The sequence below is a fragment of the Aquarana catesbeiana genome, linkage group LG04 (genome assembly GCF_042186555.1).
Source record: "Aquarana catesbeiana isolate 2022-GZ linkage group LG04, ASM4218655v1, whole genome shotgun sequence".
Lineage (NCBI taxonomy): Eukaryota > Metazoa > Chordata > Amphibia > Anura > Ranidae > Aquarana > Aquarana catesbeiana.
The window spans coordinates 322,945,820-322,967,285 of NC_133327.1; the positions used below are offsets into that span (position 1 = coordinate 322,945,820).

General features: G+C 42.0%; 1 protein-coding gene across 1 annotated transcript in view; it reads right to left on the reverse strand.

The window, feature by feature from the left end:
* IBTK (inhibitor of Bruton tyrosine kinase) overlaps window positions 1-21,466 on the reverse strand; it is a 164,125-nt gene that overhangs the window by 117,061 nt on the left and 25,598 nt on the right. The window contains exons 3-5 of the mRNA XM_073626859.1: window positions 20,341-20,437; window positions 14,641-14,765; window positions 11,684-11,794 (exon numbers count right to left, since the gene is read on the reverse strand). Of these exons, the coding sequence (XP_073482960.1) occupies window positions 11,684-11,794; window positions 14,641-14,765; window positions 20,341-20,437 (333 nt within the window). The remainder of the gene's footprint in view (window positions 1-11,683; window positions 11,795-14,640; window positions 14,766-20,340; window positions 20,438-21,466) is intronic.

The window sequence follows — 21,466 nt, forward strand, 5'->3', positions numbered from 1 at the left end:
CTAGGGGCTTGCGTAAGCGCGCTTCTCAGCACAGAAACATCGGCCACCCAGCACTGCATATGTACAGTGCGTGGCCATTAAAGCTCATATGGGTTAAGTGGTCATAAGGGGGTTAAAGTTATCTAAACTCCAGGATGAGCATAACCAACAACGGACAGGAAGTGATTACAGGATCAAGGAAATAATTCTATATACAGTGGATATAAAAACTCTACACACCCCCCGTTAAAATGTCAGGTTTTAGTGGTGCAAAAAAAAAAATGACACAAAGATAAATAATTTCAGAACTTTTTCCACCTTTAATGTGACCTATAAACGGTACAACTCAATTGAACAACAAACTGAAATCTTTTAGGTGGAGGGAAGTAAAACTAAAATATTATGGTTGCATAAGTGTGCACACCCTTAAACTAATACTTTGTTGAAGCACCGTTTGATTTTATTACAGCACTCAGTCTTTTTGGGTATGAGTCTATCAACATCTTGACTTGGCAATATTTGCCCACTCTTCTTTGCAAAAACACTCCAAATCTGTCAGATTGTGAGGGCATCTCCTGTGCACAGCCCTCTTCAGATCACCCCACAGATTTTCTATCGGATACAGGCCTGGGCTCTGGCTGGGCCATTCCAAAACTTTAATCTTCTTCAGGTGAAGCCATTCCTTTGTTGATTTGGATGTATGCTTTGGGTCGTTGTCATGCTGAAAGATGAAGTTCCTCTTCATGTTCAGATTTCTAGCAGAAGCCTGAAGGTTTTATGCCAATATTGACTGGTATTTGGAACTGTTCATAATTCCCTCTACCTTGACTAAGGCCCCTGTTCCAGCTGAAGAAAAACAGCCCCCAAAGCGTGATGTTGCCACCACCATGCTTCACTGTGGGTATGATGTTCTTTTGGTGATGTGCAGTGTTGTTTTTGCACCAAACATATCCTTTGGAATTATGGCCAAAAAGTTCAACCTTGGTTTCATCAGACCATAACACATTTTTCCACATGCTTTTTGGAGACTTCAGATGTTTTTCAGCCGGGCTTGGATGTTTTTCTTCATGAGAAAAGGCTTCCATCTTGCCCCTCTACCCTATAGCCCAGACATATGAAGAATACAGGAGATTGTTGTCACAATGTAAATGATTGTTGTACCACACAGCCAGTACTTGCCAGATATTCCTGCAGCTCCTTTAATGTTGTTGTAGGCCTCTTGGCAGCCTCCCTGACCAGTTTTCTTCTTGTCTTTTCATCAATTTTGGAAGGACATCCAGTTCTTGGTAATGTCACTGTTGTGCTATATTTTCTCCACTTGATGATGACTGTCTTCACTGTGTTCCATGGTATATTTAATGCCCTGAAATTTCTTTTGTACCCTTCTCCTGACTGATACTGTTTAACAATAAGATCCATGTGATGCTTTGGAAGCTCTCTGTGGACCATGGCTTTTGCTGTAGAATGCGACTAAGAAAGTGTCAGGAAAGACCAACTAGAACAGCTGAACTTTATTTGGGGTTAATCAGAGACACTTTAAAATGATGGCAGGTGTGTGCTGACTCCTATTTAACATGAGTTTGAATGTGATTGCTTAACCACTTCGCATCCAGGCCATTTCTGACACTTCGCTCCTACATGTCAAAAATCATCATTTCTTTGCTATAAAATTACATAGAACCCCCAAACATTATATATGTTTTTTCAGCAGAGACCCTAGAGAATACAATGGCGGTCATTGCAACTTTTTATCTTGCACGGTATTTGCGCAGCAATTTTTCAAACGCGTTTTTTTTTTTTTAAAAAAAACAGTTTCATGCTTTAAAAAAAAAAAAAAAAAACAGCAAAGTTAGCCAAATTTTTTTGCATTGTGTGAAAGATGAAGTTACGCCGAGTAAATAGATACCTAACATGTCACACTTCAAAATTGCACACGCTCGTGGAATGGCGCCAAACTTTGGTACTTAAAAATCCCCATAGGCAACGCTTTAAAATTTTTCACTGGTTACATGTTTTGAGTTACAGAGGAGGTCTAGGGCCAAAATTATTGCTCTCGCTCTAACGTTCGCAGTGATACCTCACATGTGTGGTTTAAACACAGTTTTCATATGTGGGCGGGACTTACGTATGCGTTCGCTTCTGCGTGCAAGCTCACGGGGACAGGGGCGCTTTAAAAAAATTTTTTTTTTTTTTTAATTGTTAATTTTACTTAAAAAATTTTATTTTTACACTTTAAAAAAAAATTTTTTTTTTTTTGATCACTTTTATTCCTATTACAAGGAATGTAAACATCCCTTGTAATAGGAATATGACACGATCAGTCCTCCTTACAGTGAGATATGGGGTCAATAAGACCCCACATCTCACCTCTAGGCTGGGAAGCCTAAAATCAAAAAAAAAAAATAAAAACGATCGCCGCTTCACAGCCGTTTTTTTGAATGCAGAGGCCGGGCGTTACGTCATAACATCGCTCCCGGCCCCGAACGATCATAGAGACTCCGGCGACCATCTGGTCCGCCGGAAATCTCTATGGTGAACATCCGGCGCCGGCGGATCCGCTGTCCGACTCACCGATCGCTGAGGTGAGTCGGTAGAAGCACCGGAGGGCGGCGGGAGGGGGGGGACGTCCCCTCCCGCCGCCCGTAAGAACGATCAAGCGGCGGAACAGCCACTATGATCGTTCTTATGGTGTACGGAATCGCCGGCTGAAAATGCCGGTATCTGAATGATGTCTGTAGCCTCAGACATCATTCAGATATAAGCCCCGAAAGTCGAGGACGTCATATGACGTCCTCCGGATGCCAAGCGGTTAATTCTGAACACAGCTACATCTCCAGTTATAAGAGGGTGTGCAAACTGATGCAACCACATTAGTTCTGAAATTATTTATCTTTGTCTCATTTTTTTTTACATCACAGAAACCTGACATTTTAACAACTTTTTTGTAGACTTTTTATATCCGTTGTATATGAAAATAAAGGGAAATAAAGGGAAAAGATCTTTTAAAAACAAATACAGCAATATATTTAATTTGTTTGTTTTTTGGGGGTTTGGATACACTTTAAACTCAGAATTATTTGAGTGTTACCTTTACACTACATCACAGTGACTTTAAAGTGGTAATAAACCCAAAACCAAAAATCTGATATATTGCAGCTTAGCAATCATTATTAGATGTGGTGGCTGCATTCTTTGAATTTATTTTTTTTATGCTTTTTTCCTCTGCTTTCACCCAGTGATCTGGCCAGTAACACACCTCCTGTATCTGCATGCCTCCACCCTGGATGAAGGAAAACCTTTGGATAGCAGCATTAATAGTCTGGGGGGAGGGGGGTGTTAGATGTACTAGCAGATTTAGATAACAATAACAAATTGAAGCCAAACTCCAGCTCCCACCTCAGTTATAGCAACCTTTTTTTGGGGGGGGGGGGGGATAATGATTTTACAGGGAAGCTTGTTCTGTTGAATTGCAGAATAACAGAATTGCTTGCTGAATCACCAGGTGAAAATAAGAAAAGAAAGCCTAATAAAAGAAAACAAATGATCTCCTGGTTTCAGAATATTCTACAAGACAAATTATCCTTCACCAAATTCAAACGCTTTCTAAAATGGGGCAAGGATCTCTCCACCTCCTACTTAGCCTCGCAGTGGTGCACAGCCCTCAAAGTAATTTATGGCAGTACACACTGGGGTTTATTTACTAAAGCTGGAAAATCAGGCTCTCTTCTTCACTGAAATCAATCAGCTTCTAACCTCAGCTTGTTCAATTAAGCTTTGGCAATAAAACCTGGATGCTGATTGCTTTCTATCTAGAAGTGGGCCTAATTTTGCACTCTCTAGCTTTAGTAAATAAAACCAACTGTATACAACACTGGGAACTGGCGCAGAAGATTGCCCTCCGTTGGTGTCTCACCCCTTGTCCAGCCCAGATGACCCCTATGTTGGTGAGGTTGTGGTCAAATAGCAAACCTTTTACAAATTATTGGGTCCTGTAAATGTGTAACTAGCCTTTGGATGAAAATATTTCAATTGATCTCTGAAGTGACAGGAGTTCTCCTCTCATCCAATCCAGCTCTGGCCATCCTGAATTTGGACATAGACAAGATCCCCACCCAGTTTCACACTATAACCACACATATTTTTACTTGCAGCCAGGTTCATGATCACCAGACATTGGAAATCCCAATCCGCTCCCAACCCTGCATTATTCCAATGAGCGTACACTCGCCTTATGGAATGATCGGGCAACGACTTTTGACTTGATTTGGAAGCCTTGGTCCAGTTGGATTAACAAGCACAACTAACTGTACCACACCTGTGCTTATACATGGTTCTTTATGTCTACCTGGTCTTTATATGTACTGTATATCTGTTTCCCTGCTAATGCCATATTACTGGTTTGTCGGTATGTAGTATGTTCACAACTTTGCTCTCCTACTTCAAAGTGACCTGTGATATCCTTGTACTTTCTTATTTCCACCACTGGCGGTGTCTATGCACTTTTGTTTCTTTCAATAAAAAATTGACATAAAAAAGAAGGAAAAAAATGCAGCCGCCACATCAAAGAATTGGTATATTGCAATATAATAAATATTTGTTTTGGGGTTTCATACCACTTTAACAGGTTCAATACAGAGCATTTTCACCCCCTTCCTTCCCAGACCAATTTTCAGCGCTGTCGCACTTTAACCACTTCAGCCCCGGAAGGATTTACCCCCTTCCTGACCAGAGCACTTTTTACAATTTGGCACCGCGTCGCTTTAACTGCTAATTGCGCGGTCATGCAATGCTGTACCCAAACGAAATTTGCGTCCTTTTCTTCCCACAAATAGACCTTTCTTTTGATGGTATTTGATCACCTCTGCCGTTTTTATTTTTTGCGCTATAAACGGAAAATACCGAAAATTTTGAAAAAAAATGATATTTTCTACTTTTTGTTATAAAAAAAAATCCAATAAACTCAATTTTAGTCATACATTTAGGCCAAAATGTATTCGGCCACATGTCTTTGGTAAAAAAAATGTCAATAAGCGTATATTTACTGGTTTGCGCAAAAGTTATAGCGTCTACAAACTAGGGTACATTTTCTGGAATTTACACAGCTTTTAGTTTATGACTGCCTATGTCATTTCTTGAGGTGCTAAAATGGCAGGGCAGTACAAAACCCCCCCAAATGACTCCATTTTGGAAAGTAAACACCCCAAGGAATTTGCTGAGAGGCATGTTGAACCCATTGAATATTTATTTTTTTTGTCCCAAGTGATTGAATAATGACAAAAAAAAAAAATTTACAAAAAGTTGTCACTAAATGATATATTGCTCACACAGGCCATGGTCATATGTGGAATTGCACCCCAAAATACATTCAGCTGCTTCTCCTGAGTACGGGGATACCACATATATGGGACTTTTTGGGAGCCTAGCCGCGTACGGGGCCCCGAAAACCAATCACCGCCTTCAGGATTTCTAAGGGTGTAAATTTTTGATTTCACTCCTCACTACCTATCACAGTTTTGAAGGCCATAAAATGCCCAGATGGCACAACCCCCCCCCCCCCCCCCCCAAATGACCCCATTTTGGAAAGTAGACACCCCAAGCTATTTGCTGAGAGGCATGTTGAGTATTTTGCAGATCTTGTTTTTGAAAATGAAGAAAGACAAGAAAAAACATTTTTTGTTTCTTTTTTCAATTTTCAAAACTTTGTGACAAAAAGTGAGGTCTGCAAAATACTCACTATACCTCTCAGCAAATAGCTTGGGGTGTCTACTTTCCAAAATGGGGTCATTTGGGGGGGGGGGGGGGGGTTTGCCACCTGGGCATTCCATGGCCTTCGAAACTGTGATAGGCAGTGAAGAGTGAAATCAAAAATTTACGCCCTTAGAAAGCCTGAAGGCGGTGCTTGGTTTTCGGGGTCCCGTACGCGGCTAGGCTCCCAAAAAGTCCCACACATGTGGTATCCCCGTACTCAGGAGAAGCAACAGAATGTATTTTGGGGTGTAATTTCACATATTCCCATGGCATGTTTGAGCAATATATCATTTAGTGACAACTTTGTGCAAAAAAAAAAAAAAAATTTGTCTCTTTCCCGCAACTTGTGTCACAATATAAAATATTCCATGGACTCGACATGCCTCTCAGAAAATAGCTTGGGGTGTCTACTTTCTAAAATGGGGTCATTTGGGGGGGTTTTGAAATGTCTTGGCATTTTATGCACAACATTTAGAAGCTTATGTCACACATCACCCACTCTTCTAACCACTTGAAGACAAAGCCCTTTCTGACACTTTTTGATTACATGAAAAAATTATTGTTTTTTGTAAGAAAATTACTTTGAACCCCCAAACATTATATATTTTTTAAAGCAAATGCCCTACAGATTAAAATGGTGGGTGTTTAATTTTTTTTTTTCACACAGTATTTGCGCAGCGATTTTTCAAACGCATTTTTTGGGGAAAAAACACACTTTTTTACATTTTATTGCACTAAAACACACTATATTGCCCAAATGTTTGATGAAATAAAAAAGATGATCTTAGGCCGAGTACATGGATACCAAACATGACATGCTTTAAAATTGCGCACAAACGTTCAGTGGCAACAAAATTAATACATTTTTAAAAGCCTTTAAAAGCCTTTACAGGTTACCACTTTAGATTTACAGAGGAGGTCTACTGCTAAAATTACTGCCCTCGATCTGACCTTCGCGGTGATACCTCACATGCATGGTGCAATTGTTGTTTACATTTGACGCTAGACCGACGCTTGCGTTCGCCTTAGCGCGAGAGCAGGGGGGACAGGGGTGCTTTTTTTTTCTTTATTATTTTTTTGCTTTTTTATCTTATTTTTAAACTGTTCCTTTCATTTTTTTTTTTAAAATCATTTTTATTGTTATCTCAGGGAATGTAAATATCCCCTATGATAGCAATAGGTAGTGACAGGTACTCTTTTTTGAAAAAATTGGGGTCTATTAGACCCTAGATTTCTCCTCTGCCCTCAAAGCATCTGACCACATGAAGATCGGTGTGATAAAATGCTTCCCCAATTTCCCAATGGCGCTGTTTACATCCGGCGAAATCTAAGTCATAAAATGCTCGTAGCTTCCGGTTTCTTATGAGAGATGTTTGGAGCCACTCTGGTCTCTGATCAGCTCTATGGTCAGCTGGCTGAATCACCGGCTGCATTTCTCAGGTTCCCTGTTGAGACAGGAGAGCCAGAGAAAAACACGGAAGACGGTGGGGGGGGGGGGCATTCCCTCCCACTGCTTGTAAAAGCAGTCTAGATGCTAATTAGCCGCTAGGATTGCTTTTACATGAAAGCCGACCGCTGGCTGAAAAGAATGATACCAAGATGATACCTAAACCTGCAGGCATCATTCTGGTATAACCACTCAAAGTCGTGAATGGCGTACCTGAAGACAAAAAAATGGTTAACAATAAAGCACAGTAAACGGTAAAGTATAAAAAATTGCATACCTGAAAAGCAAACAAGATAAAACATAATAACAATAAAACATTGCAGAATAGAATACAGTAAAAAAGAGCAGAACAATAGAGAGAGAGAATAGAGAGAGAGAGAACAATAAAACGACAACTATTTTTTTTTATTTTATATTTTTGTTTGTGATTTTTTTTTTTTTTTTACACTTTTTTTTGTAACTGTAACTTTTATAACTGTAACCGGTTCCAGGTTCGGGTCTCTCAAAATGCGATGGCATCTTGGGAGACCCTGTGAAAGTGTGCCTAGTCTGTGCAATGCTGTACCCTACGCTAATACTCAACTAGTGAATGGTAGCGTTCAAAATATTCACCAATGCAAAGACCAGGATTGTCAGGACAGGAGGGACAATAATAGCGGGTGTCACGCCTATATCCGCGCTTGCTGCAGACACATCTTTTTTGGGGGGGTTCGTTGGGTAGGGGTACTCGGGAGGACATAAAGAAAATGCCTCTCATGCAGCTGACTGCATTTGGTTGGGGATGTGAATGGGGGAAGTACGGGTGCTGCAGAAGCGGTGGGTTCCCAATTAGGATTGGCGAATGCAGCAGGAAGGGCACTATGGGCACGACGGGCCTGTGTTTGTCTTCTTGGTGGCAGCGGGACACTACTTGTGCTTGCCACCTCACCAGCTTGAACTGCACTTATGGGACTCGCCACGTCACCAAGTGTTACTGCAGTGCTGGTTTGACTACGACCGGGGTGTACTAAGCCGCTGATGCTTGCCAGTTCACCAAAACGCTACCAAAAAAACTGTTAGCGATCGCAGGGATCAGGCCTGACTCTGCGAACGCTGCAGTTATGCGTTTAGTGTTTTGTAAGTGACAGTGATCGATCGATACTGCACTTGGGCGGGCTGGGCTGGGCTGGGCCGGGCGGAGGGGCAAAACACAGGTGCTAGCAGGTATCTGGGCTGATCCCGATAACACTGTGTTTTTGGGAACCCTAAACTGCTGGAGACGCTAGTATAGATCTGATCGGATCAGATATTGATCCGTTCAGATACTATACCACTAAGGGAGGTGTACGGTGCGTGCGTGGGTGTTAGCGCTACTGGCGCTAACCTGATGCTGCTTGGGGCTGATGCTTGCCAGTTCACCAAAACGCTACCAAAAAAACTGTTAGCGATCGCAGGGATCAGGCCTGACTCTGCGAACGCTGCAGTTATGCATTTAGTGTTTTGTAAGTGACAGTGATCGATCGATACTGCACTTGGGTGGGCTGGGCCGGGCCGGGCCGGGCGGAGGGGCAAAACGCAGGTGCTAGCAGGTATCTGGGCTCATCCCGCTAACACTGTGTTTTTGGGAACCCTAAACTGCTGGGGACGCTAGTATAGATCTGATCGGATCACATATTGATGCGTTCAGATACTATACCACTAAGGGAGGCGTATGCTGCATGCGTGGGTGTTAGCGTTACTGGCGCTAATCTGACGCTGCCTGGGGCGACGCATATCACCGCCGGGTGATCAGGGGGCTAAACCTTTATTTGGTAATAAACGGCGGGTGCCCTGACACTATAAAAAATAAACGAACTAACCAGCGTCACCCGTAACGGTTATACGGTGATCAGTGGTGAAAGGGTTAACTAGGGGGCAATCAAGGGGTTAAAACATTTATTAGATAGTATATGGGGGGTCCCTGTCGCTATAAAACGCTGACGGCGAACCTAAATATTTACGTCCCTAACTAGCGTCACCAGCGACACTAATACAGCGATCAGAAAAATGATCGCTTAGCGACACTGGTGACAGGGGGTGATCAAGGGGTTCAAACTTTATTAGGGGGGGTTAGGGGGGTATTCTAGACCTAAAGGGGGCTAATACTAACTGCCCTACCACTTCTAACTGTCACAAACTGACACCATGCAGTAATCAGAAAAAAAATCGGGGGGGGGGGGGGGGGGATCGGGGGTGTAATGTATGCCTGGCATGTTCTACTGTGTGTGTTTTACACTTACTCAGATGTCTTCTCTCCTCTGCGCCGGAACGGAAACTGCCGAGCCGAGGAGAGATGACATCACATCCTCTGCCTCTGTGTACTATACAGAGGCAGGGGATGTTTCTCATTGGCTGGGAGCGATCGCTGGGGGGGGGGCCACGATCGGATGGCCTCCCCCTCGCCTCTCAACGCTCCCAGACCAAAGCCGACCGCCACTGGCACCGGGGGGGTCCAATCGGACCCCCCGCCCGCGGGAAGGCAACCACGTACCAGGTACGTGATTTTGCCTGCCCGTGCGATTTTGTTGACGTATATATGCGTTAGGCGGTCGGCAAGTGGTTAAACGACAATTGCGCGGTCCTGCAACATTGTACCCAAACAAAATTGACGTCCTTTTTTTCCCACAAATAGAGCTTTCTTTTGGTGGTATTTGATCACCTCTGCGGTTTTTATTTTTTGCGCTATAAACAAAAGAAGAGCGACAATTTTGAAAAAAACACAATATTTTTTACTTGTTGCTATAATAAATATCCCAATTTTTTTTTTAAAAAACTAATTTTTTCCTCAGTTTCGGCCGATACGTATTCTTCTACATATTTTTGGTAAAAAAAAAAAAATCGCAACAAGCGTATATTGATTGGTTTACGCAAAAGTTATAGCGTCTACAAAGTACGGGATAGATTTATGGCATTTTTAAAAAAAATAAATAAATTTTTTTTTACTAGTAATAGCGGCGATCGCCTTTTTGTTTCGTGACTGCGACATTATGGCGGACACATCGGACACTTTTGACACAGTTTTTGGGACCATTCACATTTATACAGCGATCAATGCTATAAAATTGCATTGATTACTGTATAAATGTGACAGGCAGGGAAGGGGTTAACCACTAGTGGGAGACGAGGGGTTAAATGTTTCCTAGGGGAGTGATTCTAACTGTAGGGGAGGGGACGCACAAGGGGAGGAGACCGATCAGTGTTCCTCTATACTGGGAACACAGATCGGTCTCCTCTCAACTGACAGGACATGGATCTGTGTGTTTACACACACAGATCCACGGTCCGGCCCGGTTAATGGGCAATCGCGGGTGCCCGGCGGACATTGCGGCCTCCGGGCACATGCACTGGGTCCCGAGCAACGCGGCGGGTGCGCGCGCGCCCCCTAGACGGCCGGGAAGCCCAGGCCGTCATATGACGTCCACCCAGGATGGGAGATCCCATCTGTGGACGTCATATTACTATGGCCGGGTAGGGAAGTGGTTAAAAAGTAAAGGGATTGTAAAACAACAACGCGGCCTTTTCCAAATTGTTTATTTCACCATTTGAGCCTATCAAATACGGTGCCTGCTACCTGCTAAAATGAATGAAAAAAAGACTAATATATATTGGGAAAATATTTATATTGCTATTCTGTATTAATACGTAGCAATTTCCTCCCCAGTGAAATTTTCCTGTTCCTGTCAGTTTTGATGGCGGACCTTAACGGGCGCTCCATGTTAGGCTATGGAGCGACGGATGTCAGCGGTGACATGTCCGCTGACATCCAACCCGGTTCGATCCACTCCATTGCTGGCGGATTGTATCGGGTGAGATCTGATGAAAACGGACATGCTGTCTGTTTTCGTCCGATCTCTCCATAGGCAGCAGCGGCGCTGGACAAGCCCCTTCCCGCTTAGTGAGCAGAGAGGGACTTGTCATCCGCCGGCTCAGCGGAGATCAACGGAGAGATCTCCCGCTGAGCTGGCGGACCGAGGCGGACTCTATGGAAGCGGATCCGCCTCGTGAGAATGAGGCCCAAGTTGTACTTTTGAAAAGGAATTAGGGCATTATATGATGGACAAGAATAAAAACTATAATATGGTCTATCAGGTTTAAACAAAAACAGCTGAAACAAGCTTTCAGTAAAATAATAGGTAGCTGTGTTTTAGCTTGAGGTTACATGCCAGAACATATAGAATAAAAAGAATATGAGACTGGTTGAAATGGCATAAAATGATGTCTTGTACGATTCTAGCTTGTGTTTTAAATTGTAATTCATTTTTTTTCCACAGCTCTACACTTTAAATTTCATGCCTACGTGGCGATTTGCCAAGACTTTACGAACGGGAACACAATGTTCTCTTCTTCTGTCTCTTTTTTCAAAGACTCAAAAGCTCTGTATAATCCCCAAAGAGAACATCTCTTTCATCCTTATATATGATCAATCATCTTTACAGCTTTTCATATTACAACTGTTACCAGGCCCAGATGGAGTTACATATACACACATACCAGACATGTGAGTTCATCGCCGTGACCAAGACGACCTCCCTGACCATGGCCACAAGTGTAAACCTGCCCTTTCTGAGACAGGAAAACTGAGTGAAACTTGCAAAGTACCATCTAGAGAGAAAAAAAAAAAAAAAACACCTTTAGTTTGGAGTCATCCTAACCTGTATTACAATGCACTGCTGGCTATGCATATATATATATATATATATATATATATATATATATATATATATATATATATATATATATAAAAATAAAATATGTTCTTTTTATTAGTATTTATTTATTTTAAGCGGTATTTTTCTGAATGGATGAACTATTATTAATTGCAAGCTACAAAAGGTAATCGCTGTGATCCAAACCACCTAAACAAAACTATTATTAAAGTGTTACTAAACCCAGAACCTGTAGCCACTATATCTGGTCTCCCAGTACATAGAACATGGAAATGCAATAATTTTAGTAAATATAAACTGTTAAATACCTTTTCTCTTCAGCAGTATATAGCAGTCTTGTGACTTTCATCAGTTCCTGATAAAGCTTGTAGGAGGAGTTTTCATTCTCCCCTGATCCTCTTTCTGGACAGTGCTAATTGGCCCTGTGCTGATCACATGCACTCTCCCAAAAAAAAAAAAAAGAAAAACTCTCTAGCAATACACACCAAATTGAGCATGTGCAGCTTGTCCCCTGGTTCTGATAAGGAAATATATTGGGGATGGTGGGAGGAGGAGAGGACCACACAGCCTTTATACACAATGCAGAGGATTAACCCCTTAGGTTCCACAGTGAGTGTAACAAACATGCTTTACTGCAAATACAGAGTGATTTTACTGTTGTGGGTTTAGTAACACTGTAAGCCATCTTATAATGTCTACATTAAGTCTCAAATGAAAGGTCAGCTCTATCCAGAACTGAAATGTTACATCTTCCAGGTTGAATCCCAAGCTTCTTTTATTACTTGGGGACTCCAGTAGCAAGGTATCACCACCAGAATACTCTCATTCACCCAAGTTTAGTTTTGTTTAGGTGGAACAATCCGATGATGGATTCTCCATAATGTAAAATTAATGGAATGGTCAGTCTGCCTCTGGTATTGTTTACACTTCAGCTGACAGACATCGGTTAAAGACGCGACGGCACCGCTACTTAATAACTGAAAATTGCCAGCAGGGCTGTCAGTGGGAAATCCCACTGACGGCTAAAAGAACAGAGCCTGAAGGTATTGGTTTTTAGTATTGATGCATTTGCACGAGTACTCACACAAATGCATAGTATCAGCACCAGTACGGGTGCAACCCTATTGTGAACGCCTACACTGGAAGAAATAGCATAAAATGGGACTTTATATTTGCCAAAATAGGGTCCAAAATCACAATGCCATTAAAATCCAAGCTCTTTATTAAAAAGTTTAAAAAACAATAACATCTATGCAGTACATCACATTGCAGGCCATATTCACATCTGTTACAAACTGTATCAGTGCAAGCCATATCGACATTTATGATAAACTGTGTAACAAAGGCGTGCTGGATCGACGCATTCCGCTCATTATGCTTCGTCAAGATCCACAGCTATTTAATTAAAACGATATGGCTGTATGAATTTATTCATAAACATTGTAAGAAATTCATATCGTACAAAAACCGGACTACTTAATATCATCATCACAATGTTAATGATTACATTCATACAGCCCTATCATTTTCCTAAATAGGCGTAGATCCTGAAGAAGCATAATTAGCAGAATGCATCGATCCAGCATGCCCTCATTACACAGTTTATGTGATAAATGTTGATATGGCTTGCAATGCTCCAGCGTGCATCAATTACACAGTTTATGTGACAGATGTATATATGGCTTGCAACGTGATGTACTTCATAGACGTTATTGTTTTTTAATCTTTATAATGAAGGGCTTGGATTTTATTGGTAATGTGATTTTGGCCCCTATTTTGGCACAATTAAAGTTGCATTGTATGCAATTCCTACCCCATGTAGGGGTTCACAATGAAAATAATTTTCTTGATTTCAATAGGAATGGTGCCTTTATAAGTGTATTTTCTAACTTCATACACACAATAGAATTTCAGACACAAAAATACCAAATTGAAACCTTGGAAATGGAGAATTTGATAGACTTACGTAGTTAGGAGGTGATTCTGTGCACCAATGCTCCCTTTTTCCAGTAGTATCAATTATGAATGTAGTTAACCTTAAGGTGTTACTAAACCCACAACAGTAAAAGTCCGTATATGCAGTAAAGCATGCTTGTTATACTCACTGTGGAACCTAAGGGGTTAATCGTCTGCATTGTATAAAAAGACTGTTTGATCCTGTCTTCTCTGATCCTCCCCTTCTTTTACTGTCCCCAATCCATCTGCTGATAGTACAGAGCCTTGAAGGCACTCTGCACATGCTCAGTTTGGTGTATATTGCTAGAAAGCTTTTTTTTGTTTTTAGGAGAGTGCATGAGATCAGCACAGGGCCAATCAGCACTGTCCAGACAGAGGTTCAGAGGTAATGCATGACATAGGGGAATGAAAACTCCTCCTACAAGATTTAACAGTGCTTGGCCGGACACTGATAGAAGTTACAAGACTGCTATATACTGCTAATAAGAAAAGTCATTTAGCAGTTTACTGTATATTTACCAAAATAATTTCATTTCCGTGTTCTGTGTACTGTGGGAGACCACATATAGTGAATGCAGGGTCCTGGGTTGCGTAACACTTTAAAACTTGCCATATAACCACATCCCTAGTGTATCCTTTTCAAACTTCACAAGATAGTATTACCAACTAGTATTAGATACTGTTGTATGAGCTTTTTGTCTCTCTGTCAGTAGTGGTGGTTAAAAACACAGCAAAGGTGCCACTTTCAAATTTAAAAAATACAGATCGATAAAGAAAATGTAAGAGAATGTATTTCTTGTATTTAAGGTTAATAATCAATGATACCTGTTTGATATATATGCCAGAGCGAGGAAACATGTCCACCTGTTCAGGATGATGTTTACTTTGTTGACTTCCATGCCCCAAAGTGAAATTAATATTATTTCCCCAAGTGTAAACTTCAGTGGGATCTAAAAAAAGACATATCTGCATTAGGTATAGCAAAATAAACATTAACCATCTTCTCCTTGGACATCACTGTAATAATATATTTTATATATATACATATACACACACACACACACACACACACATACATATACACACACACATTATATATTCACACACATACACTGAGCAAAATTATAAAACGCAACACTTTTGTGTTTGCCCCTATTTATCATGAGCTGAACTCAAAGATCTGCGACTTTTTCTATGTACACAAAAGACCTATTTCTCTCAAATATTGTTCACAAATCTGTGTTAGTGAGCACTTTTCCTTTGCCGAGATAATCCATCCACCTCACAGGTGTGGCATATCAAGATGCTGATTAGACAGCATGTTTATTGCACAGGTGTGCCTTAAGCTGGCCACGATAAAAGGCCATTCTAAAGCTGGCCATACACCATACAATTTTCTTATTCAATTTTTTTTAGATTTACCTTCAACTATAAAGTGCAAGGGCCTACCTGATTGCATACACATTGAAAGTGTTTAGGTTTGACCTCATATTATATGGTTTTGGTAAATCTGAAGGAAAGTTGTACAAAAAAATTTTATAATCTATGGCCAGCCTTAAATGTGCAGTTTTACTGTATTAAGGGAGTCGGGGGGGGGTCTGAAACCCAGTCAGTATCTGGTGTGACCACCATTTGCCTCACGCAGTGCAGCACATCTCCTTCGCATACAGTTGATCAGGTTGTTGATTGCGGCCTGTGGAATGTTGGTCCATTCCTCTTCAATGGTTGTGTGAAGTTGCTGGATATTGGCAGGAACTGGAACACGCTGTCTGTTGTGTACGCCAATCCAGCGCATCCCAAACATGCTCAATAGGTGACATGTGCAGTGAGTATGCTGGCCATGCAAGAACTGGGATGTTTTCAGCTTCCAGGAATTGTGTACAGATCCTAGCAACATGGGGCCGTGCATTATCATGCTGCAACATGAGGTGATGGTTGTGGATGAATGGCACAACAATGGGCCTCAGGATTCATCCGTGAAGAGAACCCCTCTCAAGTGCCAGACGCCATCAAATGTGAGCATTTGCCCACTCAAGTCGGTTACAATGACGAAATGAAGTCAGGTTGAGACCCCGATGAGGACGACGAGCATGCAGATGAGCTTCCCTGAGAGGGTTTCTGACAGTTTGTGCAGAAATTCTTTGGTTATGCAAACCGATTGTTGTAGCAGCTGTCCGGGTGGCTGGTCTCAGACAATCTTGAAGGTGAAGATGCTGGATGTGGAGGTCCTGGGCTGGTGTGGTTACACGTGGTCTGCAGTTATGAGGCCGGTTGGATGTACTGCCAAATTCTCTGAAAAGCCTTTGGAGACAGCTTATGGTAGAGAAATTAACATTCAATTCAAGGGCAACAGCTCTGGTGGACATCCCTGCAGTCAGCGTGCCAATTGCACGCTCCTTCAAAACTTGCGACATCTGTGGCATTGTGCTGTATGATAAAACTGCACATTTTAGAGTGGCCTTTTACTGTGGCCAGCCTGAGGCACACCTGTGCAATAATCATGCTGTTTAATCAGCATCTTATGCCACACCTGTGAAGTGGATCGATTATATCGGCAAATGAGAAGTGCTCACTAACACAGATTTAGACAGATTAGTGGAACAATATTTGAGATAAATAGGCCTTTCGTGTACATAGAAAAAGTCGTAGATCTTTGAGTTCAGCTCATGATAAATAGGGGCAAACACAAAAGTGTTGTGTTTATCATTTTGCTCAGTGTATACACACACACACACACACAGCCAAATGAGCCTTTCGTTTTCCCTTTACTAACAGGTGCACTTGCTGTCAGTGCAATATAACCTGAATGTATCATCAGCCTACTTACAGTTTACAGCACTGTGTAATGACAGCAGGATGGAGACTTCCGTCCCCACTCCCGAAATAAGAAAACAATTGAGTCAGGCTGAGCATTTCTCAGCCATTCAGAGATTCAGAGGAAGTTTTGTATTTTCTAAATCTGAGGTGGAGGAGGAGCAGCCAATCAGAGAAAGCCTTGTATTCATTTAAAAAAATAAAAATTCTCTAAAAATTTTGGATGGGAAGTCTATATCCCGCTGTAATTGAACAGCGCTGTATACTGTTCAATTTATACAATGCTAACAGCAAGTGCACCTGTTCCTGCGCAAGAAATAGTTCAAACTATTTAAAGTGCAATCAAACCTGGAGTTAGGCTTTAACGCATTTTTACATTAAAATTATATTTGTTTTCAAAAAGAAAACTTTCATTAGAGAAATATGGCAGCTGCCATTGCTGGCCTCCTGAAAATACTGCTTGCCTGTCCGTTATGCTCACTATCTTGTTTCAATCATTCCCACTATTGTGATTTTAAATGCAAACTTGAGTCACACAGAATCCTATGACAATGGAAATCACACAGTTTTCAATGGTGCCTGTTCACATCAATGCAGTGCAATTTTTGGAAAAGGGTCCTGTGGTACTTTGGTGGGATTCCAACATGATTCTGCCCCCCTAGAATATACAAACCACATGCAACCAACAACACATAATCCTAATGAAAGTTGAATCAAAATCTGTTTGCAGCCGTGTGAATCTAGCCTTCTTCTGAGTTTTGAAGAAAGAAAGTCAATAGGAAAATGAGACAACAAGCAATTGCAGAATGCAATCCCCGTGACTTTCTTAATAAAGTTTTGCTTTACATGCTACCCTAGTACCCAGCCTCCTCCTGTCATTTCCAATGCAAAAAGCACTCAGTCTGTAAGAAAGAGTGTGAGTACTAGGAGCCAGTCAGGTTTTTCTGTCTGCACATGTACCAATAGAGAACATGCTAAAGGGAAAGAAAAGCAGAATGACCAGAAGGATGACTTTAATGGTGTGATGTCAGGCTTTCCCTCTCCAATCAGCAGGCAGTGGAGGTGTATTTTGACCAAGCTGCACTGCTGCACATCTTTAGGTGGTTATTTGGCTGACAATGGGTGGGCGGAGGGGGGAGCAGCATCTTTTTTTGAATTGTGGCAGCAGACGCAGGGAGAAGATTCCCGGTGCATTCATAACATGTTACCCCCCGAATATGGGTGTAATATGCAACATGTTATGAAAGGTAAATGTATCATTTAAGCCCCGTACACACGTACTGAATATCGGGCAAAATCAGCCGGTACAGTAGAAACCGGTTCACATTTGGCCTGTGTGTACAATTGCGGTCGATCCACCTGTCCGGACACAAAAGCAAAAGCAAAATTTCCTGTTTCTGTGCCGTCTCAGGCCCTAGTTCTGGGTTTAAAAAAAAAAAAAAAAAAAAAAAAAAACTTAAAGCGGAGTTCCACCCGAAAGTGTGGATTTGTCTCCTCTCCCCCTCAGGTGCCACAATTGGCACCTTACGGGGGGAGGGGGGACAGGAGACCGGTATCCTCTTCCCACTTCCGGGAGTCTAGGCCGGGCCCCGCGATTCCACCACAGGGCTCCTCCCTCCTCCTCCTCTCCCTGTCGCCGGGCCAGTAGGAGAGAGGAGCGGGGCCTCATGCATGCACAGTAGGGTTCCCGGCATGAAGTCGTAAGGTTACACTGCCGGGTACCCTCACCGGCAATGGCGGCGGCAGCACCCAACAGCTGATGGAAACATCAGCTGTGGTGCTGATATCACTGGACTCCAGGACAGGTAAGTGTCCTATTGTTTAAATAAAGCCAGCAGCTGCAGTATGTGTAGCTGCTGGATTTTCATTTTTTTTTTTTTTTTGGGCGGAACACCGCTTTAACAGGCATTAAAGCAGGGCATATGTACTGTGGGTTGGGAAGTAAAGAAACAAAGACAATAAATACAGAAAACAGAGTATTTACACAGTCAGGTCCATAAATATTGGGACATTGACACAATTCTATTCTTTTTGGCTCTATACACCACCAGAATGGATTTGAAATGAAACGAACAAGATGTGCTTTAACTGCAGACTTTCAGCTTTAATGTGAGGGTATTTACATCCAAATCAGGTGTTTGGTGTAGGAATTACAACAGATTGAATATGTACCCACTTTTTAAGGGACCAAAAGTAATGGGACAATTGGCTGCTCAGCTGTTCCATGGCCAGGTGTGTGTTATTCCCTCATTATCCCATTTACAAGGAGCAGATAAAAGGTCCAGAGTTAATTTCAAGTGTGCTATTTGCATTTGGAATCTGTTGCTGTCAACTCTCAATATGAGATCCAAAGAGCTGTCACTATCAGTGAAGCAAGCCATCATTAGGCTGAAAAAACAAAACAAACCCATCAGAGAGATAGCAAAAACATTAGGGGTGGCCAAATCAACTGTTTGGAACATCCTTAAAAAGAAATAACGCACCGGTGAGCTCAGCAACACCAAAAGACCCGGAAGACCACGGAAAACAGCTGTGGTGGATGACCGAAGAATTCTTTCCCTGGTGAAGAAAACACCCTTCACAACAGTTGGCCAGATCAAGAACACTCTCCAGGAGGTAGGTGTATGTGTGTCAAAGTCAACAATCAAGAGAAGACTTCACCAGAGTGAATACAGAGGGTTCACCATAAGATGTAAACCATTGGTGAGCCTCAAAAACAGGAAGGCCAGATTAGAGTTTGCCAAACAACATCTAAAAAAGCCTTCACTGTTCTGGAACAACATCCTATGGACAGATGAGACCAAGATCAACTATGGAGAAGGAAAGGAACTGCTCATGATCCAAAGCATACCACCTCATCAGTGAAGCATGGTGGTGGTAGTGTCATTGCGTGGACATGTATGGCTGCCAATGGAACTGGTTCTCTTGTATTTACTGATGATGTGACTGCTGACAAAAGCAGCAGGATGAATTCTGAAGTGTTTTGGGCAATATTATCTGCTCATATTCAGCAAAATGCTTCAGAACTCATTGGACGGCGCTTCACAGTGCAGATGGACAATGACACGAAGCATACTGAGAAGGCAACCAAAGAGTTTTTTAAAGGGAAAGAAGTGGAATGTTAAGCAATGGCCAAGTCAATCACGATTGAGCATGCATTTCACTTGCTCAAGACAAAACAGAAGGGAAAATGCCCCAAGAACAAGCAGGAACTGAAGACAGTTGCAGTACAGGCCTGGCAGAGCATCCCCAGGGATGAAACCCATGGTCTGGTGATGTCTATGCGTTCCAGACTTCAGGCTGTAATTGACTGCAAAGGATTTGCAACCAAGTATTAAAAAGTCCCTAAAAAGTGGGAGGGACATATACAAACTGTTGTAATTCCTACACCGTTCACTTGATTTGGATGTAAATACCCTCAAATTAAAGCTGAAAGTCTGCAGTTAAAGCACATCTTGTTTGTTCCGTTTCAAATCCATTGTGGTGGTGTATAGAGCCAAAAAGATTAGAATTGTGTCAATGTCCCAATATTTATGGACCTGACTGTATGTATAGTTTTGATACTTTCTTTCCAACGTGTGATATATAACACCTGACACTATCATGCGCATCACACAGTAACAGAACTTAAGTTACCATAACAGTAACTGACAAAAGAATTAAATGGGAGTGCTGACAAGTCTCGGAGGAAGAAAAAAATGGTACCCTTACCGCTGTTCTGAAAAATGACAAAGGAAGGACGGTCTTTCATTACAAGATCCAAGGCAGAAAATCCATCTTTATCCTGAACGTGCGGATTACTGCCATGCTGGAAGTACACAAAACAGCAGATGAAGTGACAATTCACAGCATACTATTCACCAAAGTACACTAAAACCTGTTAGCCTCATATGTTACCTAGATGAAATAAGGCTCCATTCCAGAGCATTTGGAAGTCACTGGCCGAATCTCATGGAAAAAAAGCAGCACCTCTCCCTAGATTAGAGGACAGCAGCCTCCAATGCTGTACTGGAGCATCAATTGATCCAGGTTTGGAAAGTCTGGAGTTAGGCTTCATTCACATAGGGCGATTTGATCCGTAACCAATGCAAGGCCATGTTTAACCAGCATGGGGATGTACAGGTGTTGTATGCATTCCCATGCTGGCAGTCCCATAGCTGTCTATTGGGACACAGCAACAGTACAGATACAGTCACTGCTTCCAATGTGTCACCTGTGGGGATGCATGGTCTTGAATGCACCCAGGGTGGGTTCGGGAAGATGCACCCAAGTCCACACGAATATCATATTGGGAGCAGCAGCTGTGTCTGTGCAGTCACTGTGTCCCAATAGACATGAATGGGACTGCCTGCATGGGGATGAATGGAACACCTCTGCATGAGGTGTGGATCGAATTGCCCCTTGTAAATGAGGTTCTAGATCAAGTTTCTTAAAACATAATAGGCCCCAAGTAAGAGAGTGTCTAAAACAAATGTTATCTGTGATAGCCATACACACGATCAGAAAATCGGAAGTAAAATTTCGTCCGATGAACGATTTGCGGATTTTCTGATCGTTAGTATGGTGCTTTCGACAGCCGATTATGAATTTTCGGATGACAAAAACTGGATGTGCAGGCTCTAAAATTTTTGTCGGATGTGAACACAACATCCAATTTTCGTTTAATTAGTACGGTTTTTGGCCGAAAAAAAAAAAAATCATAAGAGCAAGACTTTGCATACTCAAAAACTAAAGAACACATAAAAAACAATTCAACACATTATGTCACTTCTGACGTTTAATTCTGTCGTACGAGAATTTTTTAATGGTGAGTAACCTCTTCACTTTCGCTATGAGA